This window comes from Hetaerina americana, unplaced genomic scaffold (genome assembly GCF_022747635.1).
Source record: "Hetaerina americana unplaced genomic scaffold, ioHetAmer1.1.p SCAF_7, whole genome shotgun sequence".
Classification (NCBI taxonomy): Eukaryota; Metazoa; Arthropoda; class Insecta; order Odonata; family Calopterygidae; genus Hetaerina; species Hetaerina americana.
In genome coordinates this window covers 928115-945844 of record NW_027287316.1, presented here as the reverse complement: position 1 = coordinate 945844, position 17730 = coordinate 928115, and the positions used below count along the sequence as shown (strand labels likewise).

General features: G+C 45.8%; 1 protein-coding gene across 1 annotated transcript in view; it reads right to left on the bottom strand.

The window, feature by feature from the left end:
• Window positions 1-17730, bottom strand: part of p130CAS (Serine_rich_CAS and FAT-like_CAS_C domain-containing protein p130CAS) — a 174161-nt gene that overhangs the window by 27699 nt on the left and 128732 nt on the right. The window contains exons 2-3 of the mRNA XM_071595142.1: window positions 6383-6526; window positions 4841-5062 (exon numbers count right to left, since the gene is read on the bottom strand). Of these exons, the coding sequence (XP_071451243.1) occupies window positions 4841-5062; window positions 6383-6526 (366 nt within the window). The remainder of the gene's footprint in view (window positions 1-4840; window positions 5063-6382; window positions 6527-17730) is intronic.

Below are 17730 nucleotides of genomic sequence, written 5' to 3'. Positions count from 1 at the left end.
AACTGACAACCAATGCAGAGAACACTTGGAATTATTCCTTAAATATTTCACGTCCAAACTCAAATGCGACCGTAAGGAGCCTAGACGGTCCAACGGGGAAGTCAGATCGGCATTAAGAAGGCGAAGAAAGCTACAGTCAAATTTCAAAAATAGTTTAAAAAGTGACGATATAGTTTATGTGAACTCATCCAAATAGAAACTAAAAGAATGTCGTAGTAAGACGAAATGCATTATGCGCACAGCACTACACTCTTTTAAATCTAAAATGCTAAGCGAATATCTTGAGGAAAATCCAAAGTCATTCTGGTCCTATGTTAAGGAAATTCAGGGTAAACGTCCAACTTTTCATTCTTTGAAGACGGAAAATGGAGAAATCATTACAAATAGCTTGACAAAGGCCAATATTTTAGACCATTTTTTCCAGAGCGTCTACAATAAAACCACAAACGCACCAAACCATCCTCCACACCCACCCGGGGAACACATGAGCGATCTTACACTGACCAAGCAGGGAATAGTACATCTGCTCCGTAGTATCAAAGCACACAAGGCACCTGGTGCGGAAGAAATACCTGCTAGAATATTGAAGGAATTAGCTGAAAACATTGCCCCGTTTTTACATATTGTTTTTCTAAAATCGATAGAAGAAGGCTCAGTGCCTCGCGACTGAAAGCTAGCCCATATAACTCCCATCTATAAAGGCGGCGATGGGGAAAACCCAACCAATTACCGACCCATTTCTTTAACATCGATCTCGTGTAAAATATTGGAACACATTATTGTCACTAACATTATGAGATTTCTTGATAGTAGCAAAGTACTAATCCACAACCAGCACGGATTTAGGAAAAGCAGATCTTGCGAAACACAACTTGGTCTCTTCATTCACGATATACTTAGATCGGGAGAAAACAACACACAAGTCGATGCAGTATTCCTGGATTTCAAAAAATCCTTCGACAAAGTCCCACACAATAAACTGTTACATAAACTTAAATACTATGGAATCAGTGATAAAAAAATTAATTGATTAAAGGCTTCTTGTCAAATCGCAAACAAATAGTAGCCATTGATGGGTTGTGCTCAACGGGTATAGATGTAACTTTGCGGCGTCCTCCAGGGAAGTGTAATAGGGCCTCTTCTGTTCTTATAGTACATTAATGACTTAAGTACGCACGTTGGTAGCAATCTGAGGTTATTTGCTGACGACACGGAGGTATACAAGGAAATAAGGTGCCAACTAGATTGCGACCTGCTCTCTAGAGACTTGGAAAATATCTCGGAATGGTGCAATAAATGGGGATTAGTACTTAATATGGATAAAGGCGCAGTTTTGAAATTTTGGAACAAAGGAAGCGAGGAACAGGTTATAAACTACAAAAAAGAGGGTTCAGTACTGACTACGGCCGAATCATCCGATCGGCACACTACGGCAACGACGGGGAGAAACCAAGCGGCCGCCTTAAGACCCAAGAGCCTTCATCAATGTCTGCGTTCTCAATCACGAGGGCAAGTCGATTCGTTCGCTCTCCGCCTCACCCAGAGATTTTCGGTCGTTTGGAAACCCCATGTCTGCCCGCGAATGGTGCCGGAGGGCGGGCGAGGGGACCGGCGGGGGGTTGCGTTAGCGGATGGGGGCGTCATCGCGAGTATCTCTATGGATGTCAGATATAGAACTGGGAGCTCCCTCCATGAGAGACACGCGCGCGCCCCCGTCTCGACCAATCAATCACCAACGGGTGGGGGGGGGGATATGCCGTCGGTCGGGAATAGTCGACGCGAGGGACCCCCCCCCCCCCGCGAGGGGCCCGCGCTCCTTCGGAACAGACTCCGTCCGCCCGATGACAAAGCGCGACCGCACCAATCCATTTCCCGCGGAGAAGCACGATGACTCGACGGCGGTGGATCTCTGGAGCGGCGTCTCGTTGTTCTGCTGTTTGAGAGAGGAGGGGAAGGGTTTAGCAGGCGGGTCGAGGAGGAATGGCAGAGAAGGGGCCATTACTGCGTCTTTGAATGAAGTTTCCCGAGGGTGCAGCGCTAATCCGCGAAACTGCTCCGCAGAGGGTACGTCCCGCCAAGAGGTGGGGGGAGGGGGCAGGCCCTGGGGTCCCAACCGCGTGATGCCTCCCCCTCCACGCATCCCGATTTCACGTTTCCCGCTCAAGGGCGGAGAGATGGTCCGGCGCGGGAGACGGACACGGGTTTGAATTTCTTCAAGAGGTATCTATGTTCCTGCTAAGGGAAATGAGTGGTTACCAGAAAGCATCGCCTCGGTCGTTCACCATCATCCCCTTCACGCACTTATTGCTTAATTTTCAGCAAATCAGTCGAGAGGATGTGCCACGCAGAGCACGTCGCCCTTTCTTGGTCAAAAAAGTATCTTTTTAAGATTCGCAAGTTATGGTCCATCCCCTACAACTACGTATCATGTGACACTCGGCACTCTTCGCTTCTGCCCCACATGATTTCTTTCTTAATGTCTTCGCGACCCGCTTTTGCGTTGCTACCACTCAAGACAAGGGCGCCTATTCCCTCCCCTCTCCCCTCGCAAATCATTTCCCCCTTCCCCTCCTGGCACCTTCCACCCCCCAATGGACCCCTCCCCACTCCGCCCTACGCATTCTCTCTCCCCAACCGCTTCTCATCCATTCACTTTCTCTTTCCTGAAAATTAGTCCGTATATTTGTGTGGTATGCGCAATAAAGGAAAACGTTTCCGTTTTCAAGTGTTTGCGGTCCCGTCAATAAGTAGATGGAGTCTCGCATTTGCTGTAGATATGAGTTTGGGAGGGACATCACCGTGGTCAGCGGCACGCCGAAGTGAGACTTCCATGCTTATTCCGACCGACCTCGAGAAGAAGAGAGGTCGTCTTCTTCGATCCTCGCCTGGAGCGCCCCGAATTGCTCAGCGCCTCTTGAGTGGGGGAATGGCATCCCCCTCCGCGGATCCGCGAAATTCGGGGAATGAATCCGCAGGAAGCGAGGCGGCATCGATCGACGCGCGGGCCCCGCTCCTCGCTTGTTTCTTCGACTCGGTCGGTCCCTTCGGCGACGGTGGGCGGGCGGATGGGCGTGGGAGGCGCCAGAGGAGGAAGGCGTGGGTGGCGCCAGAGGAGGAGAGAGGTGGCGGACGAATGGGTTCGGTCAGCGCCTCGGGTGCGGAGTCGACTCCCGCTTTGCTACCGGAGCCAACCCAAGACCGCTCCTCAATGGACGGTTAATGTCCACTTTCATGGCATCACTATATCATCGTCCTAATTCGTTTCTCGCGCTTAATAAAATGAATGATTGCCTGAGGCAGCGAAAATAGCAGTTAAAAAAGTGTTCTTCTCCAAATGATATTATTCTATGAATGGGAAAATTGTGTATTCCAGGAGGAGCACGAATGTCGAAAGACAAAATGCGACGTCTGTGTGTGTGCGTTCGGAGGTACTCGAGGAGTATTTGTGACTGTAATATGGGAGTTGAAAGCGTTGGCAATCGAGTCAATAAACCGAAATTACAGTCAAGTTTCCAGTAGTATTTCTGTTCTATTAATATATTTAAAGTCTTTCAACTGAATGCCTTTACGATTTATTCGAAGAAGAATGAGTGAACGAGATCTGGATGCTCAGGCGATGGGCAGGGGGTGGGTGCTTCCAGGCTGCTGGAGTCGTTTTCAAAGAAAGCGGATGACACACACAAGGAGTGCGAGAGGGGTAAATGCAGAGGGGGTGGGGGGGCGAGAGTGTGTCGCGCGGGTGAGCGAGGTGGAAGTGCATCTCGAGGAGCGGAGCACATCCAGCCTCCGCAGCACATGATAATGAACAAATGAATGCATGAATGCGTGAGTGAAGAAGCGAGAGACACGTGCGTTGAAGGGCATAGGAGTGTTAATGCCGCGGAGGGAGTCCCTTCAAATCAGCAGCGGAGGTCATGGGCCCGCGCAGTCACACACCTGAGGGGTCACCGGGGTTAGAGCGTGTCACGCGCTCATCGCCGCTCCTCGGAGTTGGCACAGCATCCGCCATCACTGGGCCACTCGAGGCAAGCGTCCACCGGTCAGTAAGAAAACCCAACCAACGCCCGTGATGTCAAATACTTACCTTTGATTTGAAACTTTTGCCACAGTTTTTTCATCAATTGACCTTAATGGGATGAATTACAGTCGCATTATGGGTATCAACAATTGCCACGGCAGGTTCCATGCTTTAGTCTTGATGCGACAATTTGGAGTTCCCCGTGGCCCGGAGAACCCCCACCCCTCCCCCCACTCCGGATCGAGAAGTGGCAAGGCCATATGGGTCAAGGGGGATGACCGCCAATCGCGAGACGATAAGAATAAATACACTCTTTTCCAGCACCGGCATTTCAACTAATATTATCTCAACGGATCGTATCTTGGGAGTTTTCCCCGAAAAGTCTATCGAAATATATTGCATTTTGAAGTTTTATGATGATGTGATAAAAAAACTGGATTGTGCAGCATTTTATATCGTAAATGTATGCTAATCAAAAGCAAATTCCACCAAACTGCGCAGAGGTGTCAAAGAAAGCACATACTACGGAATATTCAGTTAAATGTCCAGGGCTATATCTCTAGTTAGAGAGAAATGAGAGCTGTACATCGGCGTGGGGCCCAACAGACCCCTTGCGACCATCACGTTATGGCTGGGAGGTATGACCGGTTGAACAAAAAAGAGTTCGCTTCGAGCATGATCAGAGAGAGAGAGAGACGGTCGCGGGAATTACAGCAAGAGTAGTGGGGACACCCGCGGGGATGGCACGCCGGTGCGATTTCAGGGCGGAAAGGCCTTTCGGGATTCGAGCCCGGGTCCCACGGCTTTGAGATGCGTGTGTACCTTGTTGGGCTGCACGTGCCAAGACCGTCGCTTGCCCTGCCGCTGGAGGGTGTTAAGGTCCATGGAGTCCATAGAGGCGCCGCCGGTGCCGGGGTTGGACGAGGAGGCCGTGAGGCTGCTACCCAGAGACTGGTGCGGCACCATGGAGCCCAGGATGGTCTGCGGTGCCGACGAGTCGAACACGCCCGCCAGGAGCCTCAGTCGGTTGCCCGGGCAGATGCCCTGTGGAGGGCATTAAGGGAAACGAAATCAGATAAGGCCGAGGGGGTAGACAATTTTCCTGCGGAACCACTAAAAGGTGTAGGAAAATTAAGGGAGGAGGAATTCCAAAGAAACTGCGGGAGATGCCGCAACAGTAACTTTTAACGGAGTCATCCGCTAATGTGCATTTCAATGCAACAATTTCAGAGTGCAAATATCATTCGCCTTGAAGGCGAATGATTTTTACACTCTGAAATTGTTGCATTGAAGGGAGGAGGAGTCTTTATGGACTGATTCGTAGTATCTATGAGGAAGGAATTTGGCCGGCAGACTTTGAGAGATCAGTGTCAGTTCCTATTCCGTAAAACTCGTAAATGCTACATCATTGAGGACTACAAAACAATTAGTTTGATATCCCATGCAGCTAAATTTGTTTTCGGGATCATAAACGAAAGGATAGAGAGTAGGGCAAATGATTACTTAGGGGATGATCAGTTTGGGTTTAGGAAGGGGAGAGGTACGCGTGATGTCATTACAGTAATGAGATTATTAATCGAAAGGAATACAGAATACAATCAGATTTTATTTGCCTGTTTCATAGATTTCGAAAAGATGTTTGATAGAGTAAATTGGGAAAAGGACCGTGAGTATATTGCAGAAAATAGGAATAGACTGGAGGGACAGGAGGCTAATCCGCACCCTGTACATGACTCAGACTGCTCGGGTGCGATTGGGGAACGGAGAGTCCGGATAAAATACTGGAGTCAAATTAATCAAAATTAAACCGCATAAGTGATAAACACTAGTACTATAGTTTCGCATAGCATATAATATTTTCACAATTAATTATGCTAATTAATACGCATATTCAGCTCTTAATGAAACCGGCTTCACATGATAACTTATGAATATCAAATGAAATTCATGGAAATACTATTTAATATGCTGTATACACATTGCCCACTTCATGTTCCAGTGTGGTTAAGAAAATTACTTCGATGAGCACGGCAGAGTCCCCTGGGCTTTTTGGAAACCTTTTTTGAGGTAAACCAAGCGTTCTCTGCTCATTAGATTGAAAAGCCTTGTCGTCCCTATCCGCTTAAAACAGCTCAAACTTAATAAATATTTAACAAAATCTCGAAACTTGGCTTGGGACTTGGCCACTTTCGATTAGCACGGGGGCAAGGGGGTGTGATTAAATTAAAGCCAGAGGTGCATCAAAAATCACCGATGATTGCTATAATCATCGGGACGTAAAGTAATGTCTGATAATAGTCGATCTAGAGATCCAATCTTTGACCGACTCCGGCGGGAGCGCTGGCCGAGGGACTGCGGACTCACCTGCCGGCCCCTGAGCGAGCACAGCCACCAACCCTCGATGCCCGCCGTGTTCTGCTCGAGCACGGTCAGGAGGTCACCCTTGCGGAAGGCCAGCTCGTCCGGCGACTCGGCGATGTTGTCGTACAGCGCCCTCGCCACGCAATTCTGTGCCAGGGAGAGAGAGAGACATTCATTCATTAAATTGGCATTACATGTACTTGTTCGCGCACACTCAATGAGGTCTTCTCCGACCCAAGTGCTCATGCGCTTCGGCCAAGTGCTGACGCACCAGTCGCTGAAGTTGCGTTAGCCTGCCGGATATCACCATTCTGGGATTCTCCATTTTTGAAACTCTGACTCGTATATCATTTATGGCGTGCACGAGTCAAGTAACACACATTCTGTGTCCATAAACATTGGCACTGGCATTACATATTTGATTGATTATTGATGGAAAGGGGGGCCTTTATTTCCTCTTTGGCGCCAGCACGCCATGAATTACACCAAGCTTTATTCTGGCATTCTCTCGCTCGCGTGCGAAGGAGGACACTGCCATCCTGGTCTCTCTAGGACCTCCCGCACGCTTTTTGTTTTGGATATGTTTCTGAAATCTAGCGAACATCGTATGAGACTTAATATAAGCTTCCTCCAATGAATCGCCATTAATTGCAGTGCACCCAATATGCGCCCCAATCAATTTGAAATAACATTTCATTTGCGATAACATTCCCCCCCGAATAGAGCGCCCCTAAAATACCAAAGGAGAGCACATGTGTTTCAGTGTGTGGTCTCGGGATACGTGGGATAGTTCCATTAGTCCTTAGGAAAAAAAATAAAAACAAGTTATTTTGGGCAGATTTTTCAAATAATTCCATAAAATCTCCTTTTAGCTCGTTACTCTTTTCCCAGCGCTTCTCAAACATTTTCAAGCCGCTCAATAAGTAGGATTTCGGAAGGCCCTCAAAATAGGCATCTGCGTTGCGATGACCTCCTCTTTCGGGCTCTATCGTTTTCCGCCGAGCCATTTCTTTTCAAGTTTTGAAATTAAAAAAGTTAATGGTGACCTAATCTGGCTAATACTGTGAATCTTGTAATGATTCGAACCTTAATTCCATAATTTTCGCCATCGAAACTGCGCAGGTGTGCACCTGAGTAGTGTGTAAATGGAAGCGAATTTTTTCTTCGCCAAAAGAGGACTTTTTTCCTTCATTTCTTGGTTCAATCGGTGCCATTACGATGCATAATACTCTCCATTTATTGTTCGTCCTTTTTGCAATAATCAATGCACGAGATTGCGAGAGACTGATATGATTCCCCGTGCCAGCCAAGAAACCTCGGCTATCGCATAAGTCGCCCCATTTCACCGCCTTCGCCTTCTTCGGAGACGGATCGCCTTTACAATCCCACTCTTTCCACTTTTCATTTGTCTCTGAAGTGTAGTCGCGTATCCATGCTTCGCACACAGTTACGTGCAATTGACGCAGAAACTCATCAGGATTGCGACACAAAAGAACCAAACCAGCCTACGTATCGACCCACGGACTGTATTCATTTCCCAATGAGGGCAAACCTTCTTATCCAACCAAGCACCCAATTTTTCCAGCAACATTGAAAGCACTGTGCTCTTGTACTGTAGTATACCCGTTGCCTTTGTAACTATTTTGCAAACTTTGGTTTTTTGATCACTCAATAACCATATTGTGGATTTTGTCAATCATTTAAGAGGACGTCACTTCCACTGGATGGCCCAAGCAGTGCTCATCATTTGCGCGGGTGCGGCCACGTTGAAAGTCATTCACTCAAATGTAAAGAGTCGCAAATGAAGGAGCAGAGTATGTGCCCTGGACTTCATCCAGCTCGGCTTTGATGCCTTTCGTTGTTGATCTCTGTCCGCGTGGATCGGAGGGGAAGAGGACGGAAAGGAAAACAAACGAGGAAGTGCTGTTGGTGTATGGTGGGGGAGGAGAGGGGATCGCCGGGTATTATTCAAAAGAGGCAGGAAAGATGGGTGCAGGGCATGTCGATCGGCGGTGTGACTGCGTAGGTGCGATGGGAGGACGTTTGTTCGGAGAGGGAAGGAAACGCATCGTTGGCTGTGTCATCCAAAACAAACCTCATCCACAATACTACTTCACAATAATAATGAAACACTCGAGCAAATGTAAACATACAAACGTGGAAGCATCATTCAACAATTGCTGGCTTTGGTAAAATCAATACATTTTAGCATTTAATTGAATATATTTGGTTGCGTGGGATCTGACCTCCTAAGAGATTAGATCGCGTGAGAGAGAAGATCGAGCACTGGAATCTGTCCCTTTTTCTCTCTCTCTCTCTTCTTATTCCTGCTGCGGCCGCATTTAAGAATATTATTTGGTGCCATAATAATTGCTTCGGTGTCGTAAGAAACCTCATGTTGTCTGTAATTTTTGAGACTCCAGTCAACCTAAGTCCTCCAAAGCACTCGCCCTGCTCCGTAATCTCCTGTCGCGGCAATTTATTCAAACACTCAACGAAGTCCTCTCAAACCTTTGGTGGTGATCACACTGGCCCGCCCAGCTCATGAATCGACGCTCTCAAGGGAGGGAGGAGGGAACTCCGTTGTGACGTCAGCCAAGGGCACCACGCCTCTCAGACCCGCTTCGGATTTCAGCAAGTGGGCCGGGCTCGAAGCCAGTAGAAGCATTCCATACATATGTTACGTACAATACAATATAGCACCATGAGAGCCACCACTAGTATATACTATGTGCCTGGGGGCGAGAACACACCAGACAAACAACACTGTTCCTCCATAGCGTGGTCGGACAACTTTATTATGATCCTCTACATCTGCATAATACCCCGCGAGCCACCGCAGGGGCGTGTGGCGGGGGGTGTTAGGTCACCAACAGTAAAAAGGAACAATACCACATGCAAAACAACCACATGGAAAATTACACCCACAGCAGCGTACACACTCATGCAAAAATCACTTCATCCAACACTCATGCAAACACATATACCGCAAAACAAAAAAACTGCACCCCAGGATGCAGCACGAAAGCCATCCTACAACACAGGACACAACAAGCAAGAATGTGAAACACCACCCCCACATGAACATGCAACACAAAACACTCCATCCCCCGCGGAGACTGTAAAAAGGAGGGAATGCGAGCCAACGTTGCAGGTAGCAGGAATTCCCCCCCGCGGAGAGGGATGAGAAATTGAAAGGGATACTTAAAAACATATACATCTACTTAATACCCCGCAAGCCGCCGCAAGGGCGTGTGGCGGGGGGGTGTTAGGACACCACCCGTAATTTAGAAAAGAAAAAAAAAACTTGCAAAAACCACAAATTCATACATCCACAAAAAACATGCCATACAATCATGCAAGAACATTTACACCCCACACACATTCAAACATTCCAACTGCATACACATGCACCTGAAAGTATACCTAACATCTTTGCAATTATTAATATTGTTCCGACTTGTAAATTCAATGTTTCTAATATTTCTAAACGGGCTTCATCTACATCTACATAATACCCCGCGAGCCGCCATAAGGGCGCGTGGCGGGGGGTGTTAAGTCACAACCGTACAAACAAACCGACTTCGGTTTCTTACTATTATGATTTCTGAGTGTTCGGGGAAAGAATGAGTATTTGTACCTATCTGTCCTGGAATCTATCTCCCTTATCTTATCTTTGTGGTCTAATATACCTAAGTAGTGTGGGACCATTAGAATTCCTTCAGCGTCATAGTTAAACTCGTTTGTTCTGAACCTTTTTAAAAGTCTAAGCCTCGCTTGTTCTCTCCGGTCTTCACGTGGTTCCCAGCCTAAATCCCCTAAGAGACCTGTCACACTTGTGTTCTTATCATAACAATTTTTAACGAATCTAGCGGATTTTCTCTGGACTTTATCTAATTCTTTTTGCCAAATATTCTCCCAACGATTCCAGATACTTACAGCACATTCCACATGAGTTCTAACTAGAGCAAAATAACACCTCTTTTTAACCATTCCGAGATATTTTCCAAGTCTCTAGAGAGTAGGTCGCAATCTAGTTGGCACCTTATCTCCCTGTATACCACCGTGTCGTCAGCAAAATAACCTCAGATTGCTACCAACGTGCGTACTTAAGTCATTAATGTACATTAAGAACAGAAGAGGCCCTATTACACTTCCCTGGAGGACGCCGCAAAGTTACATCTATACCCGTTGAGCACAACCCATCAATGGCTACTATTTGTTTGCGATTTGACAAGAAGCCTTTAATCAATTAATTTTTTTATCACTGATTCCATAGTATTTAAGTTTATGTAACAGTTTATTGTGTGGGACTTTGTCGAAGGATTTTTTGAAATCCAGGAATACTGCATCGACTTGTGTGTTGTTTTCTCCCGATCTAAGTATATCGTGAATGAAGAGACCAAGTTGTGTTTCCCAAGATCTGCTTTTCCTAAATCAGTGCTGGTTGTGGATTAGTACTTTGCTACTATCAAGAAATGTCATAATGTTAGTGACAATAATGTGTTCCAATATTTTACAAGAGATCGATGTTAAAGAAATGGGTCGGTAATTGGTTGGGTTTTCCCCATCGCCGCCTTTATAGATAGGAGTTATATGGGCTAGCTTTCAGTCGCGAGGCACTGAGCCTTCTTCTATCGATTTTAGAAAAACAATATGTAAAAACGGGGCAATGTTTTCAGCTAATTCCTTCAATATTCTAGCAGGTATTTCTTCCGCACCAGGTGCCTTGTGTGCTTTGATACTACGGAGCAGATGTACTATTCCCTGCTTGGTCAGTGTAAGATCGCTCATGTGTTCCCCGGGTGGGTGTGGAGGATGGTTTGGTGCGTTTGTGGTTTTATTGTAGACGCTCTGGAAAAAATGGTCTAAAATATTGGCCTTTGTCAAGCTATTTGTAATGATTTCTCCATTTTCCGTCTTCAAAGAATGAAAAGTTGGACGTTTACCCTGAATTTCCTTAACATAGGACCAGAATGACTTTGGATTTTCCTCAAGATATTCGCTTAGCATTTTAGATTTAAAAGAGTGTAGTGCTGTGCGCATAATGCATTTCGTCTTACTACGACATTCTTTTAGTTTCTATTTGGATGAGTTCACATAAACTATATCGTCACTTTTTAAACTATTTTTGAAATTTGACTGTAGCTTTCTTCGCCTTCTTAATGCCGATCTGACTTCCCCGTTGGACCGTCTAGGCTCCTTACGGTCGCATTTGAGTTTGGACGGGATGTACGTCTTCATTCCTTCGCGTGAAATATTTAAGGAATAATTCCAAGTGTTCTCTGCATTGGTTGTCAGTTTTTTTTCTTGTATTCTGGTAATGTTATTTTTAAATATTGTCGTAGTCCGTTAAAATTTGCCTTGTTGTATAGGTATATTTTACGCTTTTCCTTGTTTATTTTGACCAACTTAGTTTTTAACTCAACAAGAATAGCCTTATGGTCACTGATTCCGTCTATTATTTCAATGTGAGTAATAATTCCGGGCATAGAAGTCGCAAAGATATATAGTATGCTTTGGCCCCGTGTTGGTGATTCAACAATTTGTTCTAAGGAGTGTTTTGTGAATATATGAAGGAGTTCTTGGCATGAATATCTCTTTTTGGCAGATTTTCCTACGCAGTAGTTGTCCCAGTCAATTGACGGTAGATTTGTGTCACCAGCGGTTATAATATTACTGTTGCTATGTCAGCTGCTGAGAGTGGATATTTGTTCGTCGAGCTTGTGTAGGACATCAGTGTTAGAATCTGGGGGTCTATAAAATGAACACACGAATAGGCTTCTGCCATTGTAGTCCTTAATGTTGCACCAAACGCTTTCTATGTCATCTACGTCGCATTCATATCGTTGGCCACTAAAATGTGGCTTTACTGCAATGAATACTCCCCCATCCAATCTATTTGGTCGGTCCCTTCTGTAAATTGTGAAACCGTTGTTAGCTATATCTCCCGTGAGCCAATTTTCCGTTCCAACTACTATGTCTGCGTTTGCACTGACAGAAATATGTTCAATATCCGATGTTTAGTTTCTAATGCTACGGCAGTTTAACGTTATAATTTTCATTTGGTCAATTACTTTTTGTTTTTCGGTTTTATGTACGCTAAAAAAACTGTTTTGAGACGATTCGTGGTTAAGCGAGGGAAAAGAATTACATTCACTTGCATTGCTATCAGTTATGTATTTGCAGGCACCCATTTTATTAAATTTACATGGGTTATACGTTGTTATAACGCAAGTGTTTGTTTTTTCAATTTTATTTGGGATTTGAGAGGCATAACCTGATCTCAATTGACAAAAAGCGCTGGTATTTAGTTTATTTATCCCAATATATGACCTACTACTTTTACTTATAGTTTACCACTTTTAAAAATAGGCTTTATTTGCGCGGTTTTGCAAATTTCAGGCACTTTGCACTCTGTGAGGGATTTGTTAAATATGAATTCAAGGTACGGGGCAATGTTTGGAGCTAAATGTTTTATCACTCAAGCTGGTAGATTTTCGGGACCCGTGGATTTGTTGGGTTTAATCTCATTAAGCAATTTGAGAATTCCTTGTTGGTTAGCTGTTAATTTTTCCATGGGTTGAGTATGAATTGTTTCTTGGAGACATGCGGTGGCAACATCGTTCGTGAAAACGCTTTGGAAGAATGAATTGAGGATGTTAGCTTTACCCTCACTGTCTGTATGAATTATATTGCTACAATCCCTTAAGCAAGCCACGGTTTGTTTACTCCCATTTACTTCCCTAACATATGACCAGAAAGCTTTGGGGTTAGTGTCCAAGTTCTCGCAAAGTACTTTGCGTTTAATATCCAGTAAGGCGCTACGTAATTGTGTTTCGCTCTACCCCTCAAACCGCCGCCCGCAGGGGTCTTTGGCTGGAGGCGTTAAGATACGTAAAAAACCATATGGAAAACCATGAAACGCATTCCAATTCACACCCGCAGAGTGGCATATTTTCAGGCAGAAACCCTTTTTGACTTGAAAACATGCAAATACATATGCTAAAAACTACACTTTCACATGCATCTACGAATATACCTTATGTTTACGCAGCGCTTTCTCTTGTCCTGGCTCGTAACTTGAATGTCTCTACTATTTCTATAATGACTTTTATTTCTTTCTTCTATGAATCCTGATTTTCCGAGGAAAGAACGAATACTTGTATCTGTTTGTACTGAGACTATCTCCCTTATCTAATTATTTTTGTGGTTTGACCCATCTAAATAGTGTGGGGACATAATAATTCCATTAGTATCATTGTCAAACTCGTTTAATCTAAACCTTGGTTGTTCTTTTCGCATTTCAAGTGGCCCCCAGCCTAATTCCTCCAGCAGACCTGTCACGCTCGTCTTCTCATCGTAACAATACCGCACCGTACGTTACCGCGCCGCTATCTTACGAGAACTCGGATGGGGAAATCCGGCTGCTTACGCGAAAAGGCCTCCGTCAGGACTTTTCGCCAGTGTTTCCTTGGGCAAGAGGAAGGCGCTTGCTCACTCCACGTTTGTCCGCGGAGGAAAAGCGCCCGCGTTCGCACGTGCGCCTCTAAATATAGTGTGTTGGTTAGAGGGATGGGTTCGGCTCGGGGGGTTCAGCAGGGCGCGCGGAGGCGGCAATTCATCAGCGGTTTCTTATTCGACCGCGTCGCGGGGAGTGGCGTGGGCGTCGACGTGGGATCAGCCAACGAGAGAGTATGCATGATGGCGACGGGCGCCGACTTAATTGCTGCTTGTGACGTGGAGGGTGGTGTGTGTTGGTGGGTGCGCCAGGGGAGGAAGAGGGTAGACTGCAGCAGGCCAAGAAGGGTCTTTTCAGCCCTTGTTCGTACCGTGTGGGATTCTAACCTCCGTCCTTTCTGTATTTTCCACTGTTGTGGGTGCGGACATGAGAGAGAGCGAATTGTGCCTCATACGAGGGAACGTAGCGTTAATGAATACGGACAATCAAATCTAACGGCATCCCACAAGAAGAAGTCTTTGTACTCCAAGATAGTAATGCACCGTTCCCTAAATTATAAATGATTCCATTTCTTTTGGAGCCTTTAAAATGGAGTTCAAATTATTTTAATTTTGAAAAATCGCATGAATTAATATCTTTATCGTGACATGAAAGTTTAAATTTGAACATTTGTATTAATTTATTTATGTACCCTGCAAGCCACCCCTAGGGTGCGTGGCCGGGGCTGAATAACCACCAGACTAATGTTTACCCGAACATGACCCTACGGCGGTCGGACAAGTCATTCTGATCCCTCATCGTTTGTGGAAAAATGACGTCTTAAATCTACCTGTTTTACACTTCATATCTCTAAATTTTATTTACCCCTTTATTTATTTGGCCATTACCGCCAGTGGTGATTACCTGAAGAGGGATCTGAGGAATTAAGTGAGCTGGTCACTTTGCTTGAAGTCTCCGTCCGAATCGATTGAACCGCATCCGCTAATCGCTTGGTCAATGGTCAACGTAAACGGCGAATGTGGTCATTTATCGCTAAAGCTCTTTGCGTCGGTTTTTGCCATCCCAGCAATGCTGACGGAAGACTCTTCCTGAAAAAAGGGGAATGACTCCTTTCATATCTCAATCCCTCTCGAGACATTCCGTTCGTTTCCCTGTCCAGTAACACTCCAACCTCTGGGTCATCAATCATTATGATGGTCTAAGATGATCCGAAACGTACACTTAACCCCACCATGGAAAAAGCTGTCATGCTTCCATTTTTCCTCTCATGTAAATGAAAATGTTATTGCCGCTGAAACAACTTTTTCTATTGGTAGGGCATTTCAAAAATATCGTATGTTTAAAAAATGTATTTGCTGATGATGCAGTGGTTTACCGTGATAACCTGAGGACGCTTTATCAGATGCTCTTAATGTTATACTGCTTAATAGTGCTGAAGCAATGTGATTAAAAGGTCATCTTTCTCTAGTTAGGCCTCATTTAGAATATGATGCTAGTATAAATGGGATCCTCACGAAGTTGGATTAATTGCCGAATTGGATCGCCTGCAGCGTAGAGGAGCTAGATTTGCAAAACGTTGTTATGATTAACTTAGTAGAGTATCTAAAATGTGTATTAGAGGAGCTAGGCTGGGAATCACCCACGGAGCGAAGGTTACATTACAGATTGAGTCTCTTTCATGAATTGAGAGGACGTCTCTTTAGCAGTGATGATGTTGAAAATGTATTATTACCCCCATCGTACTACGGAAGGAGAGATCATGTGAATAAAATTAGCGAGATTAAGCGCAGAAATAATAGAATTGAGATGTCATTTTTGTGCGAACGATAAGGGAACAGAATAACGTTGTCCGACCGCGGTAGCGTGTTATTCGGGTCAAAATTAGTCTGGTGGGTCATCAATCTCCTGCCATACACCCTAGCCGTGGTTTGCAGAGCACTGGAAAATATTAAATGCAAAGGTTCAAAATATCATCGGAAAATGGGAGTCTCGGAAGTATCGAGGACTTGGAAATAAGCTCCCCCCGTCGCGTAATATGCGGCCCGCCGGGCGAAGGGGAGCGCGGCCCGCCGTTTCGAGGCCGTCTTCGAGGGATGAGTGGGGAAGATTGGCAGGCGGTGGTGCGACCGTCGGCGATATCTTATATATTGGACTCAACTCCCCCTCGACGATAGCCTTTGAGGGCCATCTAGAAATCTAATCGGTGTAGTAATTTCAAAGACGAATTTTGAACTCGTTTTCCCCAAAACTGTAACTTTGGAAATGCGACTAGGTAATGTGATTCTGCTTTACCATAACACTACACATGTTACTTCCAATGCTGCATCAGAGCTACAGTAAAGCCAGTACAAATTGTGCGTCGGTGTCTAAATTGAGTCAAACAATATAGGAGTAGGAATGGAGTAGGTAGTAGAATATGATGTGGCTCGAGACCCCCGGATTCATGACGGGGGCATCGCTCGCTGCCTGCCCCGGAGACCCGTCTTCCGACGCCGAACGGGTACGAAGGTGTCCCCTCTCCTTCCCCTCCCCCGGGGTACGGCTGAAAGCCATCGCCCCCCCCCCCCCCACCAGGGGACCAGTGCGGGCACGGGAGCTGCGAACGACGTGCCCTTCCCCGGACGAACGCTGGAACCACTACCCTGTTCCCCCTCCATGACTTGAACCCAAATCAACCCCGGTGTTGAAGAAGTGATAAGTAGGTGATGGTCAGGGCCTCGTCCAATGGATAACCGGAACTCGGGAAGGTTTCATTTCTTTGCATAACGTGTGCCTTAGCTCGATGAAAGAACCAATCGCGGGGGCTCATGGGTAGGAGGACACGTGGCCGAGGGGGGGAGGGGAGGAGCGGCGGTGATGTGATGCGAGAGTAGGAAAGTGGTTTCCGCGAGAAATTTGAAAGAAAAGGGAAAATGGAACGGAGGAGAGAGAGAGAGAGGTGGGGAGGGCGGGGCATGTCGCGGATTGGCGACGGACGAGGCGGAGGGTAGGGGGTGGGACGACGACTCACCATCCTCACGGAAACGGGATTTGAAAGATGTGCAGATTAAAGAAATGTTATCGCGATAAATTGATAAATATTTGAAAATCTCAATATTGTTGTTGTAGAAGCCACCTGCTGTTGAGCCAAAATTGACCCGGCAGGACATATGACGCGGAAGCATTTCGATAGGCGATGACATCTCGTGCATTTGATACCTTTTTCTGGAAATTGTCAGTAAATTAAATTAGCATATTTGTAATTTGGAATGGAAACTTTAAACTTTGTAAATATATTTAAAGGTATACTACATGCATTAAAGAAAACTGATTTCTGTCTTTTAAAAGTCAAGCCCTCTCCTGGGCACTGTTTGGGGGGGATGTTTGAGTCCATTCCCGATCCAACGCCTCGCTATGGCAATTCAGCCCTCGGCCAGCCATCAAACCACAGACTAATAATAATAGCAGTAGTGGGGCTTCGCATTGTAAGATCCAATTTTGCTAATTTTGCATTGAATTAAAGAGCGACGTCAGTATACGTTGAGATGTGCATTAAGAGGATGCCACGGATTATGGCAACGCAGTTATTTGAATACTGCATTAATAATAAACGCATAATTTGAGCATTTTTCCTTAAAACAAGGAATGGCTGTTCCCTTGCGTCCCCCTCATCCGAAGCGCGCCAATATTTGTTGTCTCACGCGTCAATATTGTTCGATGATTTCCTCGGAGCCTCGTGTTCTATGCAATCAGGCGACCTGCCGGCCTCTTCACTGCGTCTCGTCCCAGAATGCAATGTGCGTGTACTCTAGGGTTGAAGATGACGAAGGTGGACCCGGGGGTTGGGGGGGGGGGGGTGTCCTTGGGGAGAGGAGAAGCGGGAAGGGGGGAGCGTTGTTGCTGCGGTGAT